Source organism: Solanum dulcamara, chromosome 12, assembly GCF_947179165.1.
Source record: "Solanum dulcamara chromosome 12, daSolDulc1.2, whole genome shotgun sequence".
NCBI classification, from domain to species: domain Eukaryota; kingdom Viridiplantae; phylum Streptophyta; class Magnoliopsida; order Solanales; family Solanaceae; genus Solanum; species Solanum dulcamara.
The window spans coordinates 6372837-6394029 of record NC_077248.1 but is presented as its reverse complement, the minus strand read 5'-3'; the positions used below and the strand labels follow the sequence as shown (position 1 = coordinate 6394029).

Below are 21193 nucleotides of genomic sequence, written 5' to 3'. Positions count from 1 at the left end.
AGGATAAGTTTGAAGCCTTGGTACCTCCTCCAATATGTGCCTGTGAAACCTCTAAAACATTTGCTGAACATATCCAAAAATATAAAATTTTCCAATTCCTCACAGGTTTGAATGACTCATATTCTAGAGACAAGAGTCAAATCCTCATGATGCAATCATTGCCTAACTTGAACCAAATTTATTCCTTAATTATGCAAGAAGAAAGTCAGAGATCTCTATCAACTGTGATGCAAGAGCTGAAAGTGAATGAACCTGCTGTAATATTGCCAAATAAAACAAGTCCAAACTATAAACCTAAGAGAGTAGATCTATACTGTGACTACTGTAGAAGAACAGGACATACTAGACCTTATTGTAGAAAATTACTTGGACATTCCAATGACAAAGGTTTTCAGAATAATAGGGGATATCTACATGACAGAAGTGACTCTCAGCATGATCGAGGGAGGCATCAATATAATAGAACACCCCATGATCATAAGGCAAAAGGGAAGTATCCACCTAAACCTACAACAAACTACACTACTGAGGATACATAAAAACAATCATCCATATAGTTGACTCCAATTTTCTCACTAGAATAATACTATCAGATTCAGTAAATGATTAAAAGAGGTCAGGATAATGAGGTCACGACAAACATAGCCATAGTCAACACTGCTGGTACTTCTAACACTACTAATATACTTCAGGTATTGTATTGTCACTTTTATCTAGATTAGAGTAAACACAGTGGGTTGTTGATATAGGAGCTTCTAATCATATGGCCTCTAGGCTAGAATTATTAGATTACTCAAAACAGATGATTAAAATTGGAAAAGTCCACATGCCAAATGGTGAGAAATCTGTTATCACTCACACGGGATCTGTAAATATAATGGAGAATCAGCAGATTAGTAATGTACTTTATGTCCCAAACTTCAAGTTTAATCTACTCTCAGTGTCCAAAATTACTAAAGAACTGAACTATATGATAGAATTTTATCATGAGTTTTGTGTCTTTAGGACCTTTGCAATGACAAAGTGTTAGGGATTGGTAGAGAATCTAAAGGTCTATATCTATTTGAGATTGAATCTAAGTCACCACAATGCGTCCTTTAAGTTACTAATAAAGATGAAGTTGATGCTCAGCCACCACAATTTATAGTTGCTAATAAAGTGTAACATCATATCTCCTCAACTGCAGTCAAGGATTCCATTACACTAAGCACTTGGCATAAGAGACTTAGACACATGCCTATTGCTACAATAAACAAAATGGACAAATTTATGCATAGTGTGATAGATAGTTCTTGTGGTCTATGTTCTGTATGTCCTCTAGCTAGACAAACTAAACTTATTTTTTCAGTTAGTAGTACTCATTCAAATGCAATATTTGATTTGTTACATGCTGATGTCTAGGGTCCATATAGAATACCATTTGTTGATGGAAAAAGAGGTTTTCTCACTCTTGTAGATGATTTCTCAAGGTTGACCTGGTTGTTCTTAATGAATTTCAAAGATGAGACTATTTATCTATTGAAAAAATTCTTCTCTATGGTTCAAACTCAATATAATTCTACTATCAAAGTACTTAGATGTGACAACTCAGAGTTCATTAATACAGCAGTTGCATAATTACTTGCCACTCAGGGCACCACACATCAAACTACATATGTGTATACACCTTAGCAAAATGAGGTGGTTGAGATAAGGCATAGATATATTTAGAGGAAGGGATCTTTTTTCTGCAACGGAAAAAAGGGGATCTAGAAGTAGCTAGGGCCCTGAGGTTTAAAGAAGCTATTTCTATTACTTTTTAGGGTGATTGTGTTTTTACTGTTGTTCACATTATAAATAGGTTACCTTTTTCTGTTCATGGAGGTAAGTCTCCTTTTGAACTGTTTTTCAAAAAAGTTCCCACTTTAGATCATCTTAGAGTGTATGGTTGTTTAGCTTATACACTTAATGTTGAAAGGAGAGATAAGTTAGCAGCTAGGGCATTACCTACTGTATTCTTGGGATATTCAGTAATTAAGAAGGGATATAAACTACTTGATCTACATTTCAAGGTGCTTTTGTACAGCAGGGATGTTATCTTTCATAAGTCCATCTTTCCTTTTAAATAACTCAAGAGTAGTAATGATCCCATATTTTCTGTTATGGAATTTACTGATGATATGCTAGTTGATGCAGTAGAGCCTCCTTCTGTTACTTCTCCTATTTCACAATTTGAGCCTTTCCATGTTGTGTCTGATCCTTCACCACCACATGTAGAGCCTATGGTAGTTGAGTCACCACCACCTATTGTGCCATTGAGACAGTCCCAAAAGGCTAGGACCACTGCTAGATGGTTCACTGATTATGTTTCTAACAATTGTGCTTATCCTATGTCCAAATTATTGTGTTATGATTCTTTAAATCCTGACTATGCTAGCTGCCTAGCAGCTCACACTACTGAGGTAGAACCTCAATCTTACCATGAGGCTGCCAAAGATGCTAGATGGGTTCTAGCTATGCAACAGGAGATTACAGTTCTTGAAAAAAATGGCACTTGGGATATAGTTGATCTGTCTCCTCGTAAAGTTGTTATTGTCTGCAAATGGGTGTTTAAAATCAAGTACAAAACTGATGGTACTATTGAGAGATTCAAGGCCAGATTAGTAGCCAAGGGGTTTATCCAAAATGAGGGTCTAGACTACAAAAGACCTTCTCACCAGTTGCCAAAATGGTAACTATGAGATTAGTCCTTGCTATTACTACTTCTAAGCAATGACACATTTATCAAATGGGTGTGTATAATGCCTTTTTACAGGGTGATTTATTTGAGGAAGTATATATGCACCTTTTTCTGGTTTTGGTTCTTCACCAGAACCTTCACAACAGGTTGGTGATCTTGGGCGCATTTATAAGCCCATGCACTATGTTTGGCCATTGTTCTGTGGCATTCTGAGAAGTAATTGAAGCCAAATGACGTGTTTTGGATGAAAATCAAGCAAGTGTGAAATAAGGTATGAGTTCCAACATGTGCAGGGATTTTGCAAAGCAAAAGGCAAAATAAATATGGTCCTGGCGCTATAGTAGCGCGATGCGCCACTGCAGCGCCAAAACCTGCATATACTTTAGTGGCACGACGCGCCAGGATGCAAACTACTGCGGCATGTTTTGGGTGCGATAGTGGCGCAATGCCCCACTGCAGCGCCAAACGAAATTCTTCAGAAATTCTCTGGGCGCGATAGTGGCGCGATGCGCCACTACAGCGCCATCACCTTTCCACTTGTTTATTATTCTTCTCTTCAATAATTGAAAGGAGAGAGAACACTATAAATAGTGGGGTGTGCTAGGGCAAGAGCAGGCGGCCAGAGAGGTGTTTTTGGAGGCAGAAAGAGAAAGAAGAAGAGAAGCACAAAAACATCTTAGGTTCTTTTCTTACCTTAGTGTGTCCTAATGTATTTGGAATTGATTCCTGGTTGTTGTTATTTACATATGAGTAGCTAAACACCCAAATTCCGGGGCTATAGCTACGAAACATGATTTAATAGCATTTAAACTTGGTGGAAGATGGGTTGTTGATTCTAATTACTCTTTCATTCTTGTGATTATAATTTTGATGCTTGGCCAGCATTAAGATATATATGTTGTTTATCTTGAATTCGGAAGAGGACAGGTAGATAGAACAAAGAAGGGAAGGAATGTGTTCATACTAACATACGTTAGCATGATTAGTAGATAGGATGCTTGTGACACATACCTATTTACCACATTTGGTTATGATAAAGGATGATAGTTAAATGCGTTTTTATTGTTTCATACCTATCACCGCTCAAAGATGTAGTTAGGTTGGCAATGAAGATAGGCAATTATAGATCGGAAAACCATAATTGGATTATTAACCCTTTTTATCAGTAATTAAATAACCCATCGGAAACTAAGATTGAATGATAGTAAACATGATTTCACATGATGCTATAGCCCTGGAATCTCTTAAAGCCCGATTAATATACATAATTATAGCATTGTCTTCACTTCGAGAAAGTGTTTATATTTCCGAAAATTAGTAACAAACAATCTCAACCTCATTGCATAACTATAATTAGTGGAGGCATTTGAAAGAAACTGTTTGCCTTATCAAGGTCCCTGTGGGTTCGATATCTGGCTTGAAAGAGCCGCTTTACTACTTGAGAGACTACGTACACTTGCGTATGCAGTTGTAGCTATAACAAGTTTTTGGCGCCGCTGCCGGGGACCTCAGGAATTAGGCAAATTGACTCTCTATGTTGATTATGCTAGCTTTAACAACTTGGTCTTAGCTGTGAATTTTCGTAGGTAACTTAAACATTACACTGGACAGAGACAAAGAGCTTGTAGATCCGTTATCCGAGCCTGAACGATTCTTTCAACGGAAGAGGCGAACAGCGGCTTCGCAAAACTTAAAGCATAAACTAAATCTGGCGGAAAATCACGATTTAGAAGGAGAGGTCTTGCCAGAGGAGCTCCCTGCAGCCATGGCAGCCAGGATCGTACGTGATGTGGCAGTCCCACTCACTGCAAATGTCACCTCCAGCATTCAGAAACCGCCAGCTGGAGGGAGATTTGAATTAAAACAGAACATGGTGCAATTGTTGCACTCTAATGGACAGTTCACGGGATTGTCTCATGAAGACCCTCAAGTTCACATCCAAAATTTTTTGGAGATCAGCGACACTTACACGCCAATTGGGGTATCTCCTGATTATGTGAGACTAACATTGTTTCCTTTTTCTTTGATAGGAGAAGCCAAGAGGTGGTTGAAGTCGGAACCACCAAATTCAATCACTTCGTGGAATGATTTGGCCCGCAAGTTTCTTATAAGGTTCTTTCCTTCGGGGAAGACGGCTAAGTTGAGGGCTGAAATTTTGAGCTTCAAGCAAAAGTTAGGAGAAAATTTGTACCAATCTTGGGACAGATTTAAATCATTACTCATTAGTTGCCCTCATCATTATCAGGCTAACGAAGTTTTGGTCCATACCTTCATAGAAGGGTTGGAGCCTAACACCAAAATTCTTCTTGATTCAGCTGCAGGTGGGCAAGCCCTGGAGAAAACATATGATGAGTTATACACATTGTTAAATCGCATATCCCAAGGAAATCCGGAGTGGAATGGAGGAAATGCTCGATCTGTCACCCAAAAACAAGCAGGCATGTTAGAGGTTGATGCAGTAACTGCATTGACAGCACAAATTGCAGCAATGCAAAATATGATGACAACACATTTCAACACACTAGCAAAAGGACAGCAGCAGGCTTCAGTGAGCATGGTTCAACAACAACATATGTGGTGCGAAGTATGTGGAAGCAGTGAGCATGTGGCCGAACATTGTGGAGCAAATCCAGAATCAATAAATTTTGTAGGTAATGCACCTAAGGGTGTTGATAACCAAAACTATGGAAATACTTACAACCCAAATTGGAGAAACCATCCTAACTTCTCATGGGGTGGAAATCAACAAAATCATCATCATGGGCTAACTCAATACAGACCACAGGGAAGTGGACACCAATACAGTAATCCTAGTCAAGGATACAATGCTCAAAGTCAAATTGATCAAGCATCAACAAAATCGGGAAGCATGAGTGTTGAGGACATGTTGAAACAAATCATGACAGACCAAGCCAAGCTAGCTTCCGATGTCCGATAAAATCAACTGGCTACCCAAAATTTGGAGAAACAGCTTGGGCAATTAGCAAGTGCACATAGCTCTCGCCAACAAGGGGGCTTACCAGGTAATACTGACCCCAATCCCAAACAGGTGAATGTCGTGACTACTCGCAGTGGTCGCCCACTCACTGAATTGGCTCCCAAAGAAAAATTGGCAGAGAAAAAAGGCAAAGAGCAAGTCGGGCAAGAAGGTGAACCTAGCAGGTCAAAAGAAATAGAGGAACCAAAGACAAAACCTCCTCCTCCATTTCCTCAAAAATTTAAAAAGAAGAAAGAAAAGGAGTGTTTTGCAAAGTTTATAGATTTGTTGAAACAGGTGCAAATTAATTTGCCTTTGATTGATGTTTTACAGGGAATCCCAAAGTATGCTAAATTTGTCAAGGATATCGTGGCCAATAAAAGCAAGTTGGCTGAATTTGCAACTGTGGCACTCACTGAAGAGTGTAGTTCAAGAATCTTGAACAAAAGCAAGCTTCCAGCCAAACTAAAAGATCCAGGTAGTTTCACGGTGCAGGTAACCATCGGTAAACATAGTAATGCAAGAGGTCTCTGTGATCTGGGTGCTAGTATCAACTTAATGCCTAGATCCATGCTTAAGAAATTAGGCCTGGGGGAACTTAAAGCAATAATTATTTTGCTACAGTTGGCTGATCGTTCTGTAGCTAGACCTGATGGTATCATTGAAGATGTTTTGGTACAAGTAGGATCCCTTATCTTCTCTGTTGATTTTGTCGTTTTAGATTTTGAGCCGGACCCCGATGTTCCTTTTATCTTAGGACGCCCGTTCTTAGCAACAGGCGGGGCACTAATTGATGTGGCTGCAGGTAGATTGACTATGAGAGCACATGATAAAGTGGAAGTGTTCGATGTATATCATGCACTGAAATTGCCTGCAATTTATGAGGAGCTGTCTGCTGTAACCATCATTGACGAGGAAATATCAGCTCAATGTACTACCTCAAATGACCCATTAGCGAAAGTCGTAATGGGTCAAGATATTGCAGAGGACATGGAAGCTAAAGAGCTAGCAAGTATACTCGATATGCCAAATATTAACATGTGGAAGAAGAATGTAGAACCCTTAAACAGAGAGTTGGGTCCTTCACCCAAGCCTTCTCTCGAGGAAGTCCCTAAATTGGAGTTAAAAAAACTGCCAGCACATCTCAAGTATGTTTTTCTTGGAATAAATAACACTTTACCTATAATCATTTCATCTGCTTTGTCTGAAGCACAGGTCCTAGCAGCACTGGAGGTACTAAAGAGGCACAAAAAGGCCATTGGGTGGCAAATGGCTGATCTTCATGGCATCAGCCCCGCTTTATGCATGCACAGAATTTTCATGGAAGAAGGACATAAGGCTAGTGCACAACCACAACGCCGGTTGAACCCCATCATGAAAGAGGTTGTGAAGAAAGAGATAATTAAATGGCTAGATGCAGGCATAATATACCCAATTTCTGATAGTAAGTGGGTAAGCCCAGTTCAGTGTGTACCAAAGAAAGGGGGAATGACTGTGATAACCAATGAAAAAAACGAGTTAATACCTACAAGAACAGTGACTGGGTGGCGCATATGCATGGACTACAGAAAGTTGAATGATGCAACAAGAAAAGATCACTATCCTGTGCCGTTCATTGACCAAATGCTTGATAGGTTAGCAGGCCAAGAATACTACTGTTTCTTAGATGGATATTCAGGTTACAATCAAATCACCATTGCACCAGAGGATCAAGAAAAGACAACATTCACATGCCCTTACGGAACTTACGCATTCAAGCATATGCCGTTTGGCCTTTGCAATGCTCCTGCCACTTTTCAGAGGTGTATGATTGCAATATTTCATGATATGGTGGAAGACTTTGTAGAGGTTTTCATGGATGACTTTTCAGTTTTCGGAGAGTCTTTTGATCTTTGCTTGAAAAATCTAGAGAAAGTACTTGCAAGGTGTGAAGACACAAACCTTGTCTTAAACTGGGAGAAGTGTCATTTCTTGGTAAAAGAGGGTATTGTGTTGGGACATAAAGTGTCAAAAGATAGGTTGGAAGTGGACAAAGCAAAAATTGAAGTGATTGAGAAACTTTCGCCACCAATCTCAGTAAAAGGAGTTCGAAGTTTTTTAGGTCATGCCGGATTCTACCGGCGTTTCATCAAAGATTTTTCCAAGATAGCCAAACCAATGTGTGGGTTGCTCGAAAAAGAGGTAAAATTTGTTTTTGATGATGAATGTTTGCAGACATTTGAACTCTTGAAGAAAAAGCTGATTGAAGCCCCTATCCTACTAGCTCCTAACTGGGAGTTACCTTTTGTGCTGATGTGTGACGCAAGCGATACAGCCGTGGGTGCAGTTCTGGGACAAAGGAAGGAGAAAATTTTTCATTCCATTTATTATGCGAGCAAAACTCTTGATTCTGCTCAGGCAAATTACACGGTCACGGAGAAAGAAATGCTGGCGTTGGTCTATGCGTTTGATAAATTCCGTTCTTACTTGGTAGGTACAAAAGTGATTGTTTTTACTGACCATGCAGCTCTTAGGTACCTATTCAACAAGAAGGATGCCAAGCCAAGGCTCATCAGATGGATTCTGTTGTTACAAGAATTCGATATTGAAATCAAAGATAGGAGGGGATGCGAAAATCAAATAGCAGACCATCTATCAAGATTAGAGGGTTCGCCCCATGTGGCTGAGCAGGAGCCGATAAAGGAGGAATTTCCGGATGAGCAACTGCTGGAAATAGAGGTACAAGATCTCCCATGGTACGCAGATATCGTGAACTACCTTGTTAGTGGAGTGTTCCCTCCTGATGCTACCTCACAAAAAAAGAAGAAGCTTATGCATGATGTTCGCCTCTATATATGGGACGAGCCTTATTTATTCAAGCGAGGTGTTGATCGAATGGTGAGTAGATGTGTGCCAGAAGCAGAGGTACACCAAGTATTGGTTGCATGCCACTCATCACCATATGGCGGCCATCATGGAGGAGAGCGCACTGCACATAAGGTACTTCAATCGGGTTTCTTTTGGCCTACGTTGTTTAAGGACGCTGCAGGTTATGTAAAGAACTGTAACCAATGTCAAAGAACGGGCACCATATCACGAAGACATGAAATGCCTTTGAACAACATTCTAGAGGTTGAAATCTTCGATGTATGGGGAATGGACTTCATGGGTCCTTTTCCTCCCTCATGTGGAAATCAATATATATTAGTGGCAGTGGATTACGTGTCCAAATGGGTTGAAGCCGTGGCCCTTCCTACAAATGATTCGAAAATGGTGAGCAAGTTTGTGAAAAAGCACATCTTCACTCGATTTGGCACTCCCAGGGCAATTATCAGTGATGGAGGGTCACACTTCATAAATCAAACAGTAAAGAATCTCTTGGCTAAGTATGGGGTGAGGCATAAAGTTGCTACATCATATCATCCTCAAACCAGTGGGCAAGTGGAGGTATCCAACAGAGAGGTAAAACAAATATTACAAAAGACTGTGAATGCGCAAAGGAAAGATTGGTCAGAAAAATTAGATGAAGCTCTTTGGGCATACCGAACAGCATACAAAACACCCATTGGAACCTTCCCATACCAAATGGTATTCGGTAAGGCGTGTCACCTACCAGTGGAGTTAGAACATCAAGCGTACTGGGCAATCAAGAAGCTTAATTTGAATCCAGAGCTAGCAGGACGGAAGAGGTTGAATCAATTGCACGAGATGGAAGAGTTTAGGCTCCATGCTTATGAAAATGCTAAGCTCTACAAGGAGAAAACAAAGCGATGGCATGACAAGCACATCATCACCCGCACTTTCGAACCTGGGCATAAGGTACTCCTCTTCAATTCTAGACTCAAGCTCTTCCCTGGAAAATTGCGATCCAAATGGAGTGGACCTTTTGAGGTGGTGCGTACAACGTCACATGGAGCTGTGGAATTGTGGAATACGATGAAAACGTCTACATTCTTGGTAAATGGACAAAGAGTAAAAAATTATTTTGGTAAAGATGTTAACCGGGAAGAGGAAGCCATCGAACTGGAAAATGAGTAAGGCAATAGCTGGGTCGTGCCACGACGGAAAATAAGGCGCTGCACGGGAGGCAACCCGTGATGTGTATCGTAACTTAGGACTTATAGCTTGTAATTTTATTTTTCTTTAAAAATAGAGTTTGATGTTGCGATTATATATATATATATATATATATATATATATTTTCGTCGAGCCACGACCAAAAATAAGGCGCTAGGTGGGAGGCAACCCACCCAGTTGTTTATATAATTGTGAAAATTTCATGTGCAGAAAAACAGGTAGCAGTGTAGAACAAGTTGAAGTTAAGAAGAATTGGCTCTTGGCGCTACACTGGCGCGATGCGCCACTACAGCGCCAAAACCTGCACAAATTCTAGTGGCGCGATGCGCCAGGAGGCAAACTACTGAGGCATGTTTTAGGCGCGATAGTGGCGCGATGCGCCACTACAGCGCCAAGAGAAAGTTTTCAGAAATACTCTGGGCGCGATAGTGGCGCGATGCGCCACTACAGCGCCACAAGCAGGGTCGGGTCGAAAGCTTAAATATCAGGTTTAAAACAGACCAAAACCCCCAAAACCCTCCATTCCCTAAATTGCCTCCATCATCTCCTCCATTATCCGACCCTAAAACTCCCAAAACCTTTCTCTCTTCAACTTCCCCTCTAATTTCAAAAACTCTCAAAACTTTTCCCCTTTCACTTCCACTCTAATCTCTACTATAAATCACCTTCCTTCACACACATATTCTACCAAAGAACATTCACCTCACCAAATCATCCCTAAATCTCTTTTCTATCCTCTTTGAACTTTTCCAAACAACCACATTACCAAGCATCCGATTTTAATTACCCTTCTCCTTTTTAATGGCATCCAAAGGAAAACAAGTGACTCAAGGGGTTGGCAACAAGAGGTCCCGAAAAACTGGGACTTCTTCAACCACTGGACAAACAAGCTCAGGGATACCACCGCGTCGATTTGGTAGACAAGCAGTGGAGCAGTATGGATTAGATTGGTTTGACTTCCAGAAAGAAGCTAAATACATGGGAGATGAATATGTGAATGAAGGAAGGCTACAGACGGAGTTCCCCCGAGTTCACGAGATGGTCTACAATCTGGGTCTTCAATTTATTTTCGAAGACCAAGGTGAGTGTAATTTAACTCTTGTCCGTGAATTTTATGCAAATTGGAACACTGATCAGTCAAGTACCAATAAGGTAGAGGTTCGGGGTAAAGTTATCCATTTTTCAACTAGAAGTTTGAATGAGTTTTTGGGGACACCACATTATGATTTTAATGAATTTATAGATATGAAAGAACAGCCACCATACAGAGATATTCGTCATACTCTTTGTGGTACTAACTCTGTTGCCCGATGGGAGAGAGCAAAAGACACCGGTAGGCACAGTACGCTGCATTATTCACATTTGAATAGTGAAGCCAAGGTGTGGTTAAAAATCGTGTGTAGTGTCTTGTTGCCATGTAAGCATGTGTCAGAAGTGACTAGAGAAAGGGTTGTCCTAGTTTACCGGTTGATGAAGGGGTTGCAGGTAAATGCCGGGTCGGTGATCCGTCGGAATATGCTGAAATTCAGAAACAATAAGAGGTGGCGTTTCTGTTATGGAAGCATAATAACCCGAATGTTGAGAGCTCAAGGAGTTGAGGAAGAAAGTCACGATCTAAGTGCACCAAAGGTGCCGTATTTGATTTGCAAGGTGGTTGACGTTACCAAAACAAGAAGTCATGATGCAGCACAGGGACAAATGTTATCGGCTGTAGAACGACAAGCTCGCGACGAAAGTTGGATGGGTCGCATGTTTGGAATGGCAGAATTGCAATTGCGTACTGGTGGACGTCCGGCAACGGCCGAAGAAATGACAGAATTGGCAGAGCGCTATCCACTGACGGATAGTGCTATGCATATGTGCAGGGTAGGGCCGGATTTTCAAGAGCCTCTGGATGATGATGAACCCACCATGGAAGATGTGGGAGAAGACGAGGAAGATGAAGAACCAGAGGATACGGCTACCACTGCTCTTATGGTGGTAGATAACACAGCCACCATAATTGGAGGAGATGATGACTGAGCTATGCAGGGAGTTCTTTCTTTCACTCTTAAAACTATGCATTATTATAGAGCACTGGGGACGGTGCTTTGTTTTGGTGTGGGGTGAGAGTGTGAGAATTGATTGTATTGTACCTGTGTAGAAACTTTACTTTAGTGCATTCTAGTGCATTTTTCATTTTGGGTTTCTTGGTAGTTGTTTTCGGTTCTTTAGCCAAGGATAGTCCCTTTTGAACCGTATATATATAAAATAAAAATAAAAAAAAGACTAGTTTAAGACACTTAAATTCTTGTATTTGACTCAGGTGATGCATGCTTTCATATGATTGTGTAGTTGGCATTCAATAGTTATCATCCTTAAATTGTACATGTGCTATGTGGGAGTGGGGATTGTATGTATTCAGTGCAGACATATCGAGAGCTAGAACTTGCCCGGGGTACATACAAAACAAAATAGAGATTGGTTAGTTTAGGAAAGAAACTAGGCATTTCTTAAATAGCCTTGATTATTTTCCCTTGCTTTATACTAAACCCAACCTTTCAATACTCTCTTATTTCGAGCCTCATTCTAAAAAAAATAATGTGAAAAGGGGTACCAAATACTGATTCTTACCATCCCACCAGTTTAAATTACAACTTATGAAAATCTATGCAATCCTAAAACTATTGCATTCTTGTATTGATAGAGTAAAACACGGAGGGCAAGCCTATGGAAATCCTTGTGTAGCACATGAAATCGTTTGAGTGAGTGAGATGCACATGTTGAATTGTAAAGGATTTGATAATCTATAGAATGTCCAATTAAATGATGCATATGAGTTTGCTGTATTATAGAGTCAATTCTTGAGTTTAAGAGGTGTTGAACTAATTAAGGTGATTGAACATGTGTAGCCAGGTGCTTAAGGTATATCTGATACAGATTGCCTTATGTTCATGCTAGGATCAACGTCTACGCTCAATTCAGGTATTTGTTCGAGGACGAACAAAAGTCTAAGTAGGGGGTGGTGATCTTGGGCGCATTTATAAGCCCATGCACTATGTTTGGCCATTGTTCTGTGGCATTCTGAGAAGTAATTGAAGCCAAATGATGTGTTTTGGATGAAAATCAAGCAAGTGTGAAATAAGGTATGAGTTCCAACATGTGCAGGGATTTTGCAAAGCAAAAGGCAAAATAAATATGGTCCTGGCGCTATAGTAGCGCGATGCGCCACTGCAGCGCCAAAACCTGCATATACTTTAGTGGCACGACGCGCCAGGATGCAAACTACTGCGGCATGTTTTGGGCGCGATAGTGGCGCAATGCCCCACTGCAGCGCCAAACGAAATTCTTCAGAAATTCTCTGGGCGCGATAGTGGCGCGATGCGCCACTACAGCGCCATCACCTTTCCACTTGTTTATTATTCTTCTCTTCAATAATTGAAAGGAGAGAGAACACTATAAATAGTGGGGTGTGCTAGGGCAAGAGCAGGCGGCCAGAGAGGTGTTTTTGGAGGCAGAAAGAGAAAGAAGAAGAGAAGCACAAAAACATCTTAGGTTCTTTTCTTACCTTAGTGTGTCCTAATGTATTTGGAATTGATTCCTGGTTGTTGTTATTTACATATGAGTAGCTAAACACCCAAATTCCGGGGCTATAGCTACGAAACATGATTTAATAGCATTTAAACTTGGTGGAAAATGGGTTGTTGATTCTAATTACTCTTTCATTCTTGTGATTATAATTTTGATGCTTGGCCAGCATTAAGATATATATGTTGTTTATCTTGAATTCGGAAGAGGACAGGTAGATAGAACAAAGAAGGGAAGGAATGTGTTCATACTAACATACGTTAGCATGATTAGTAGATAGGATGCTTGTGACACATACCTATTTACCACATTTGGTTATGATAAAGGATGATAGTTAAATGCGTTTTTATTGTTTCATACCTATCACCGCTCAAAGATGTAGTTAGGTTGGCAATGAAGATAGGCAATTATAGGTCGGAAAACCATAATTGGATTATTAACCCTTTTTATCAGTAATTAAATAACCCATCGGAAACTAAGATTGAATGATAGTAAACATGATTTCACATGATGCTATAGCCCTGGAATCTCTTAAAGCCCGATTAATATACATAATTATAGCATTGTCTTCACTTCGAGAAAGTGTTTATATTTCCGAAAATTAGTAACAAACAATCTCAACCTCATTGCATAACTATAATTAGTGGAGGCATTTGAAAGAAACTGTTTGCCTTATCAAGGTCCCTGTGGGTTCGATATCTGGCTTGAAAGAGCCGCTTTACTACTTGAGAGACTACGTACACTTGCGTATGCAGTTGTAGCTATAACAGTTTGCAAACTCAAGAAGTCTATTTATGGACTGAAACAAGCCTCAAGGTAGTGGAACTTGAAGCTCACCTCTGCTCTTCTAGACTTAGGCTTTGTTCAGAATCATTTTGACTATTCTCTCTTTACTCATTATGTTGGTTCTGATTTTATTGTCATCTTAGTCTATGTGGATGATTTATCATCACTGGCTCTAATCCTGAACTTCCACAGTCCACTAGGCTTAGTCTTCAACACAAATTTAAAATGAAGGATCTTGGCTTTCTAAAAAAATTTCTTAGTCTTGAGATTGCTAGAAATGCTTCTGGTCTTTTGGTGAATCAGAGAAAGCATGCCTTTGAACTGATTGCAGATTTAGGGCAATGGGGGAGCTAAGCCTGCTTCCACACCAATAGATTTCAACCAAAGACTTACATCACATGACTTTGATGTGGCTACAGGAAATACTATTGATGATAAGTTGCTAGATGATCCAGGTGGTTATCAAAGGCTGGTAGGCAGACTACTATATCTTACCATGACAAGGCCAGACATTTCTTATGATGTACAAATACTTAGTCAATTCATGCACAAGCCTAAAGAGTCTCATATGACTACTGCTATCAGGATTGTTAGTTACACCAAGTAGGCACCTGGACTTGGATTGTTTATGTCCTCTATCAACTTTCAGCACTTATTTGCATATTGTGACTCAGATTGGGCCACATGTCCACAAACTAGAAAGTCAGTAACAGGTTATATTGTAAAGTTTGGTACCTCACTAATATTATGAAAATCAAAAAAGCAAGAGACAATTTCTAGAAGTTCAGTTGAGGCTGAATTCAAAAGCATGGCTTCGACAATAATTGAGTTATCCTGGCTAACTGGCCTATTCAAGGAACTTGGAGTTCCAGTTATACAACCAATAGACATGTTTTGTGATAGCAAGACTGCCATCCAAATATCAGCCAATCCCATCTTTCATGAACGAACCAAACACATTGACATAGATTGTCATTTTGTAAAGCAAAAAATACAACAAGGGTTGATCAAAACACATCACATTGGCACTAAAGAACAACCTGTTGATTTGTTTACTAAAGGTCTAGGCAACGCTCAACATTATCATTTGCTTGACAAGCTTGGAATGAAGAATATCTTCCAACCATTCAGCTTGAGGGGGAGTATTGAGCACAGTGACGTGGCAGTTAGTTGGGAAAGTTATAACTAACTTATGCAGAGTTAGTTAGAGTAGTTTGTTACAACTATGTTAAGTAGGTTAGTGATGAGTTGGTTTTAGTGTGAATTGGAGGTGTATATAATACCATATATCTCATTGTAATTGAGTAACAATTTTTTCTGAAATGAAAATTTCCTTTCTCTATTTTCTTTCTCCAGCTTAGACGTTTTGATCTCAGATGCATTGCAGCTCTAAATCCATGGCACAAGTCCATGGTTACTAAAGTTTACACCTGACGATTAACATTTCAAAATGTCTTTGAAAATGATTTGATTTGAATACTTAATGTTAAGAGTTAAATATAGTGTTTTTTTATGTGCTAAAGTAAACAAGTAAAACTAAAAATTTGATTGATTTTTTTCTAATGTTAAGAAATAAAATAGAATATAACAATCAAAGTTCAATTTATAATAGGTTTGATCGAACTTTTACATTATTTTTGAATGCTTGTCACGTATTATTTAAAATTATATCATATTGTGTTGTATCGTATCACATTGTATTATTTTAATGAATATAACATTTAGATATATTATAACATTATTTGTCATTACATAATGTAACGCATCAATAATTTGAATGATAAATCTACAAAAATAAATTATCTATATATAATAAAAGAAGCACAATTTAGTACATGTCAGTTTAAAAACTTCCCACTACTCCACAAATTATTTTTTTTAGTTTTCCAGTGTTCAATACACCACATTGGAGTCCGACTAAATATGTGCTATCTAACAAAGGCGACTCCGTACCTAGGGGAACTCAAATCCGAGATCTCTGATTAAGAATGAAGGAGTACTAACCAATCTTCCACAACCCTTGTTGGTCATTACTGTACAAGTTGATAAAGTTTACCTTAATCAGTTTTTCCTTTAAAATAAATAAATATATTATTAAATTTAAATAAATTTATTAAAATTTACGTGCATTAAACATATCCAACTAATATTTCTTAATCATAGTATGTATGAATTTTTTGATTTTTTTTTTTAATGGAAGGTATCTAAATCCATTTAGTTGTAACTAATAATATTCTATACATATCTAAAATAATCTCATTTCGTGATTTTATTTACATTGAAAGCTTGCCAAGCTCAATGGAAGTGGTAAGGTCCAATATTATCTCACTTTATCGTAATTGTAGGTTTTTTAAAATTTAAAATCAGTTTTTAAAATTTTTTAAATTAATATTTATAGTTTTGGAGATAATTACAACTTCTCCACTAAATTGTAATTTAAGAATTAAATTAAAAAAAATTAACTTCCATAAACCAACCTCAAAGCCCCCCACGTCATCATGCAAACCGCCCCATTCTTCATAGTTATAACTCATTACTTTATTTTACTTTCGGAAAAAAGTTAAAAAATTCTCTTAACGTATTAGAAGTGGTTCAGAAATGTCGTTCTTTCATTAGTTGGATCAAAAATATCCTTAACGTATAAAAATAGTTCAAAAATACTTTATTTTCACCTATTGAATCAAAAATACTCTTAACATATTAGAAATGGTTCAAAATTACCCTTTTTTTTTTATCTAAAAGTATGTTTATCAACTATTAAATACTAGTTAATATGCTTGCATTTCGTGCGATCTTAACATATTTTATCAATAATATAATATTTTTATAACATCAAAAAAATTCTAAAAATTCTTTTTAGCCTTCAAATTTGAATAAATTAAAACTCAACTTTTTAATTCATTTTACTTTTATTAGTATCTTAGTTATATATTTTTTCCATTGTCTAATAATTTTAATCTTTTAAAACTACTGAAATTTTTGTATAAATTATGTTAACTGATACTATATTTGCACTAAAGAAAAAATTCAACATCTTTTTATGGGCATACATAATGAAATTCCTCTTCTCCGTGATTAAAACAATGTTTTTATACAACATATATTCTGGTTAATTCACACGTTAGTTCGTATATTTTATTTAAAATATATACTTCTATAAGGCAAGACAAACAAACAAGAACTTTTCAAGAAAAAATACAAATAAAAAAATTAAATAATTGTCAAAGTACTGTTAAAAAAATTATAGACATATATTATTAGAATTAGTAAATTTTTGAGTCATTTCTAATATGTTAAAGAAATTTTTTATCTTATAGATAGAGGAAAGGACAAATTTGAACAATTTCTAATAGGTTAAGGATATTTTTTATTCAATAGGTGGAAGGGGGCATTTTTGAACCATTTCTAATACGTTACGGACATTTTTGACCCTATAAGTGGAAGAAATAGCAAATTTGATCAAATAGGTTGAAGGAGGACATTTCTAAACCATTTTTAATACGATATTTTTAAGCCTTTTCTCTTTTTATATTACTTTACTTTACTGATATCTATATCTATATTCTTTGTTTTCTTTTTCTACATCTATATCTCTTTTCTATAGTAGTCTATAGAGAAGATCTAATTTCAACATGATTGCTTACATAAAAAGGATAGTCCGGTATATTTAAGCTCCCGCTATGCGTAGGATTCAAAAAAGGAACATGATTGCTTACATGTCAATAGGAAATTACATTGAGGGCAATTTTGACATTTCAATATAAACACATACATGTTTTTTATAGGAGTAGCCTCGTATGCTTCTTGCCATTTCTATAAAAAGAAATTATATCACACATGGCTTTAATTTACATTACATATCACTCCACTAAGAGACCGTTTAGTTACTAGATAAGAGCAAAGTTATTCAAGTATAAGATTTTGTATAAGCTTTATCATGTTTGGTAACATTTTTATGTTTATGTATAAAATTCAACACACATTACTATGTTTGGTTAGCAAATTAGAATGCCACATAATTAAAGCATGTATAAATTATAAATCAATCTATGTATTATTTTATGCAGTGTAGAAGGTGAAATAATTTATACCTGAATAACTAATACATGAATAAAAAAGTTAACTTGACTAAATGACCCTTTATCACTTCCAATTAAATATAAGAGATAAGTATCAAAAACAAACCTAAATTATTCCTCTTTTTTGAGTTTCATACCTAAACTATTGAGAGTGTGAGTTTCATACCTAAACTATCACTTATTAATTTAAGAAACACACATCTCTCTTTTATTCCACTTTTATCATGGTGTGTATACTACACTCTCTCTTTTATTTAAAAAATATTGTCACATCACGCTCCACATGGATAAAATATTTTACCTTGACAAAAATTAAATAAATTATTAAAAGTTAAAATTAAAGATTAAAGTATTATTAGCTCCCCTTCCAAAAATAATTATTATTATAAAACAAAATATAATTTTTAAAATTAAAGATTAAAGTATTATTAGCTCCCCTTCCAAAAATAATTATTATTATAAAAAAAATATAATTTTTTTTCTTATCCCACTCCACCACCTTCTCTCACCATATCCCCCACCCACATTTTTAAATTTTATTTTAAATTTATAAATTTTTTTTATAAATTTTTTTAAAAAAAATTCTTACTTAATCCCTCCCCCTCAAATAATAATTTAGATATTATTTTAATTTTTTTAAAAAAAAAATCTACCCTGCCCAATCTAATCCTCCACTTCCAAAAAAATAATTTATTTTGTGTTATATATATACATATGATTTAGAAAAATATTTTTTTACTTACCGTAAAATTTTTCTTAAAATACAATTTTTATTCCTTTTATATTTGGTACGCATGTAGAAAAAAATATTTTTCTAAAAATATATATACGTATCTAACTCAAAATGAGAAAAATGTAAAAAAAATAAAAATAAATTAAGAGTAGAGGATTAGATGGATAGGTATAATTTTATTTATTTTTTAAAAATAAAAAATAATAAAAAAAATTTTAAAAAATAAAAAATAATAATATTTTTTTAGGAAAAAGTGGGGGAGGGGTGAAATATGAATTTTTTTTAAAATATTTTATGTTACAAATTTTAAAAAATAAAAGGACGGGGATTGTCGGGAGGGGGAGGGGCGGGGGTGAAGTGGGTGAGAAAAATATTTTAATTTTTTTTAAAAAAAATAATTTCATTTTTAAAAAAATAATCCTTTTTGGGGATAAAAATAAATTAGTATTTAACTTTTAATTAATATTAATAATTTATTTAATTTTTGTCAAGTTGAAATATTTTATCCATGCGAAATATCATGTGGCAAGATTTTTGCAAAAAATAGAGAGAATGTAAGTTGTGTTTGTCAAATTAATAAGTGATTGATTTATGTGTAACTAAAAAAAATTAAATAATTTAAATGTATTTTTGACACTTATCTCTAAATATAAGTCTTTTTCTAAAGTTACAATCACATCCATTATATTCCTTTTTTTCTAGATCTCAAATTTCTTCATCTTCTCATAGACAAATCTTGAAAAATCGATCAATCCAATGACTTAGGATAATACCTATGAATTGTTGAGGAAGGCATGGTGACGAATCTGAAATAGAATTTTTCGCTTTGCTCTTGGTTACTGCAGGATTCCTTGACCTCTGGTATCGGTTCAGACCATCTGATAGCAGATCCGACAAACTTTTTGGCAGCTCCGATAAAGTTTTTGGAAGACCAGCCGACTTATCATTTTTCTTTCCATTTTGATGTCTTTGGCTCTGTTTCTTTTTAGAATAACTTCTTTGGTTTTTTTTTTTTTTTTGCAGAACTTTGTGTTTATCAACAAAATGGGTCTGAGGCCCACCCAAAATTTGTTTAAAAAAATTTAGGTATTAAATAGAAAAGATAATCTTCCTCATATAAAAAACATATATACACATTGGTTCAACTATATGAAGAAGTTTTAAAATATGGTATCCGAAGTTTTTATATAAAACTTTGCCTAAACAAAATGTAAAAATAAAATAAAATACAAAGGTAAGAAAGGTCAAGGATAGAAAGGTAAACAAATAGTTTACTTTTAAGAAATATAGAATGCTTATAAAATTTTAATATAATAAACGAACACCCTAATAAATTATTAAAACTTACGTAACTAAATCCTGCATAAATAAACTCTGCATAACTAATATCAGGATTACTAATACCTACATAACTAATATATGTATTACTAATATCTACATAACTCTAACCAGCAACCAAACGACTCCTAAGTAACTACTTCATTATCTCTCTCCGCAAATATATCATTTAGATCTAATTTCAACATGGTTGCTTATATGCAGGGGTGTAAATAGATCGATTTGATTTGATTTTTCACTAAATAATAACTAAACCAAGCATATATATCATCAAATGTTGTCAAAGTAATGAAAATATTTTTACAAGAAACAAAACTGAATGTCCATTAGACCTATAGACCTAAAATTACCATTAAAAATCATTAACAATGCAAAAAATGCAAAAATATAGTAAATCAGGTTTCACAAAATATCTTTTGGTCACATCCACCGATCCTACTTGTATCGTCGGACTTCTTTGTTGGGCGATCATCTGACTCTTTGTCATCCACAATACTTCGCTGCCTTTTACTCGGCACTACTATAGCTTCAACTTCACTTTGATTACGATTTTGCATAGGACTATTAGACTGTGATCGTGTTATTCGGGTGGCAGGTACTGCAACCTTCGCGCTCGAACTAATATTCACAACTTGCTCACCAGATTTAGAGCCCTTTTTCTTTTTTGAAACATTGGTTTTTTTATTAAAAAAAAAAAACCTTTAGAGAAACAGGGGTTGCACTCGCAATTGAACTAACATCTAACTTTTTTATCGTTTAGACTTGAAATTGTATTCGGTGTCACATCAGTGTCTTTCTGCTCTTTGTTATTCAAGAAAATTGGGCTTACACTAGAAATCGAGATAGCATCAGACGCAACGCCAGATACCATATCAACCTTATTTCCTTTACCTAAAATTTTTCGTTCGTGTGACGAATCGTTTTGAAAAGCATGGACT

General features: G+C 36.3%; 1 protein-coding gene across 1 annotated transcript; it reads left to right on the top strand.

Moving 5' to 3' along the window:
- The first annotated feature begins 2141 nt into the window (after positions 1-2141).
- On the top strand, positions 2142-9713 carry LOC129876931 (uncharacterized). Its single transcript, XM_055952406.1, has 5 exons — positions 2142-2710; positions 2795-2865; positions 4306-5366; positions 5691-7240; positions 7715-9713. Exons 1-5 carry the CDS (start codon positions 2142-2144, stop codon positions 9711-9713), a joined length of 5250 nt encoding a protein of 1749 aa, XP_055808381.1.
- Positions 9714-21193: the final 11480 nt, after the last annotated feature.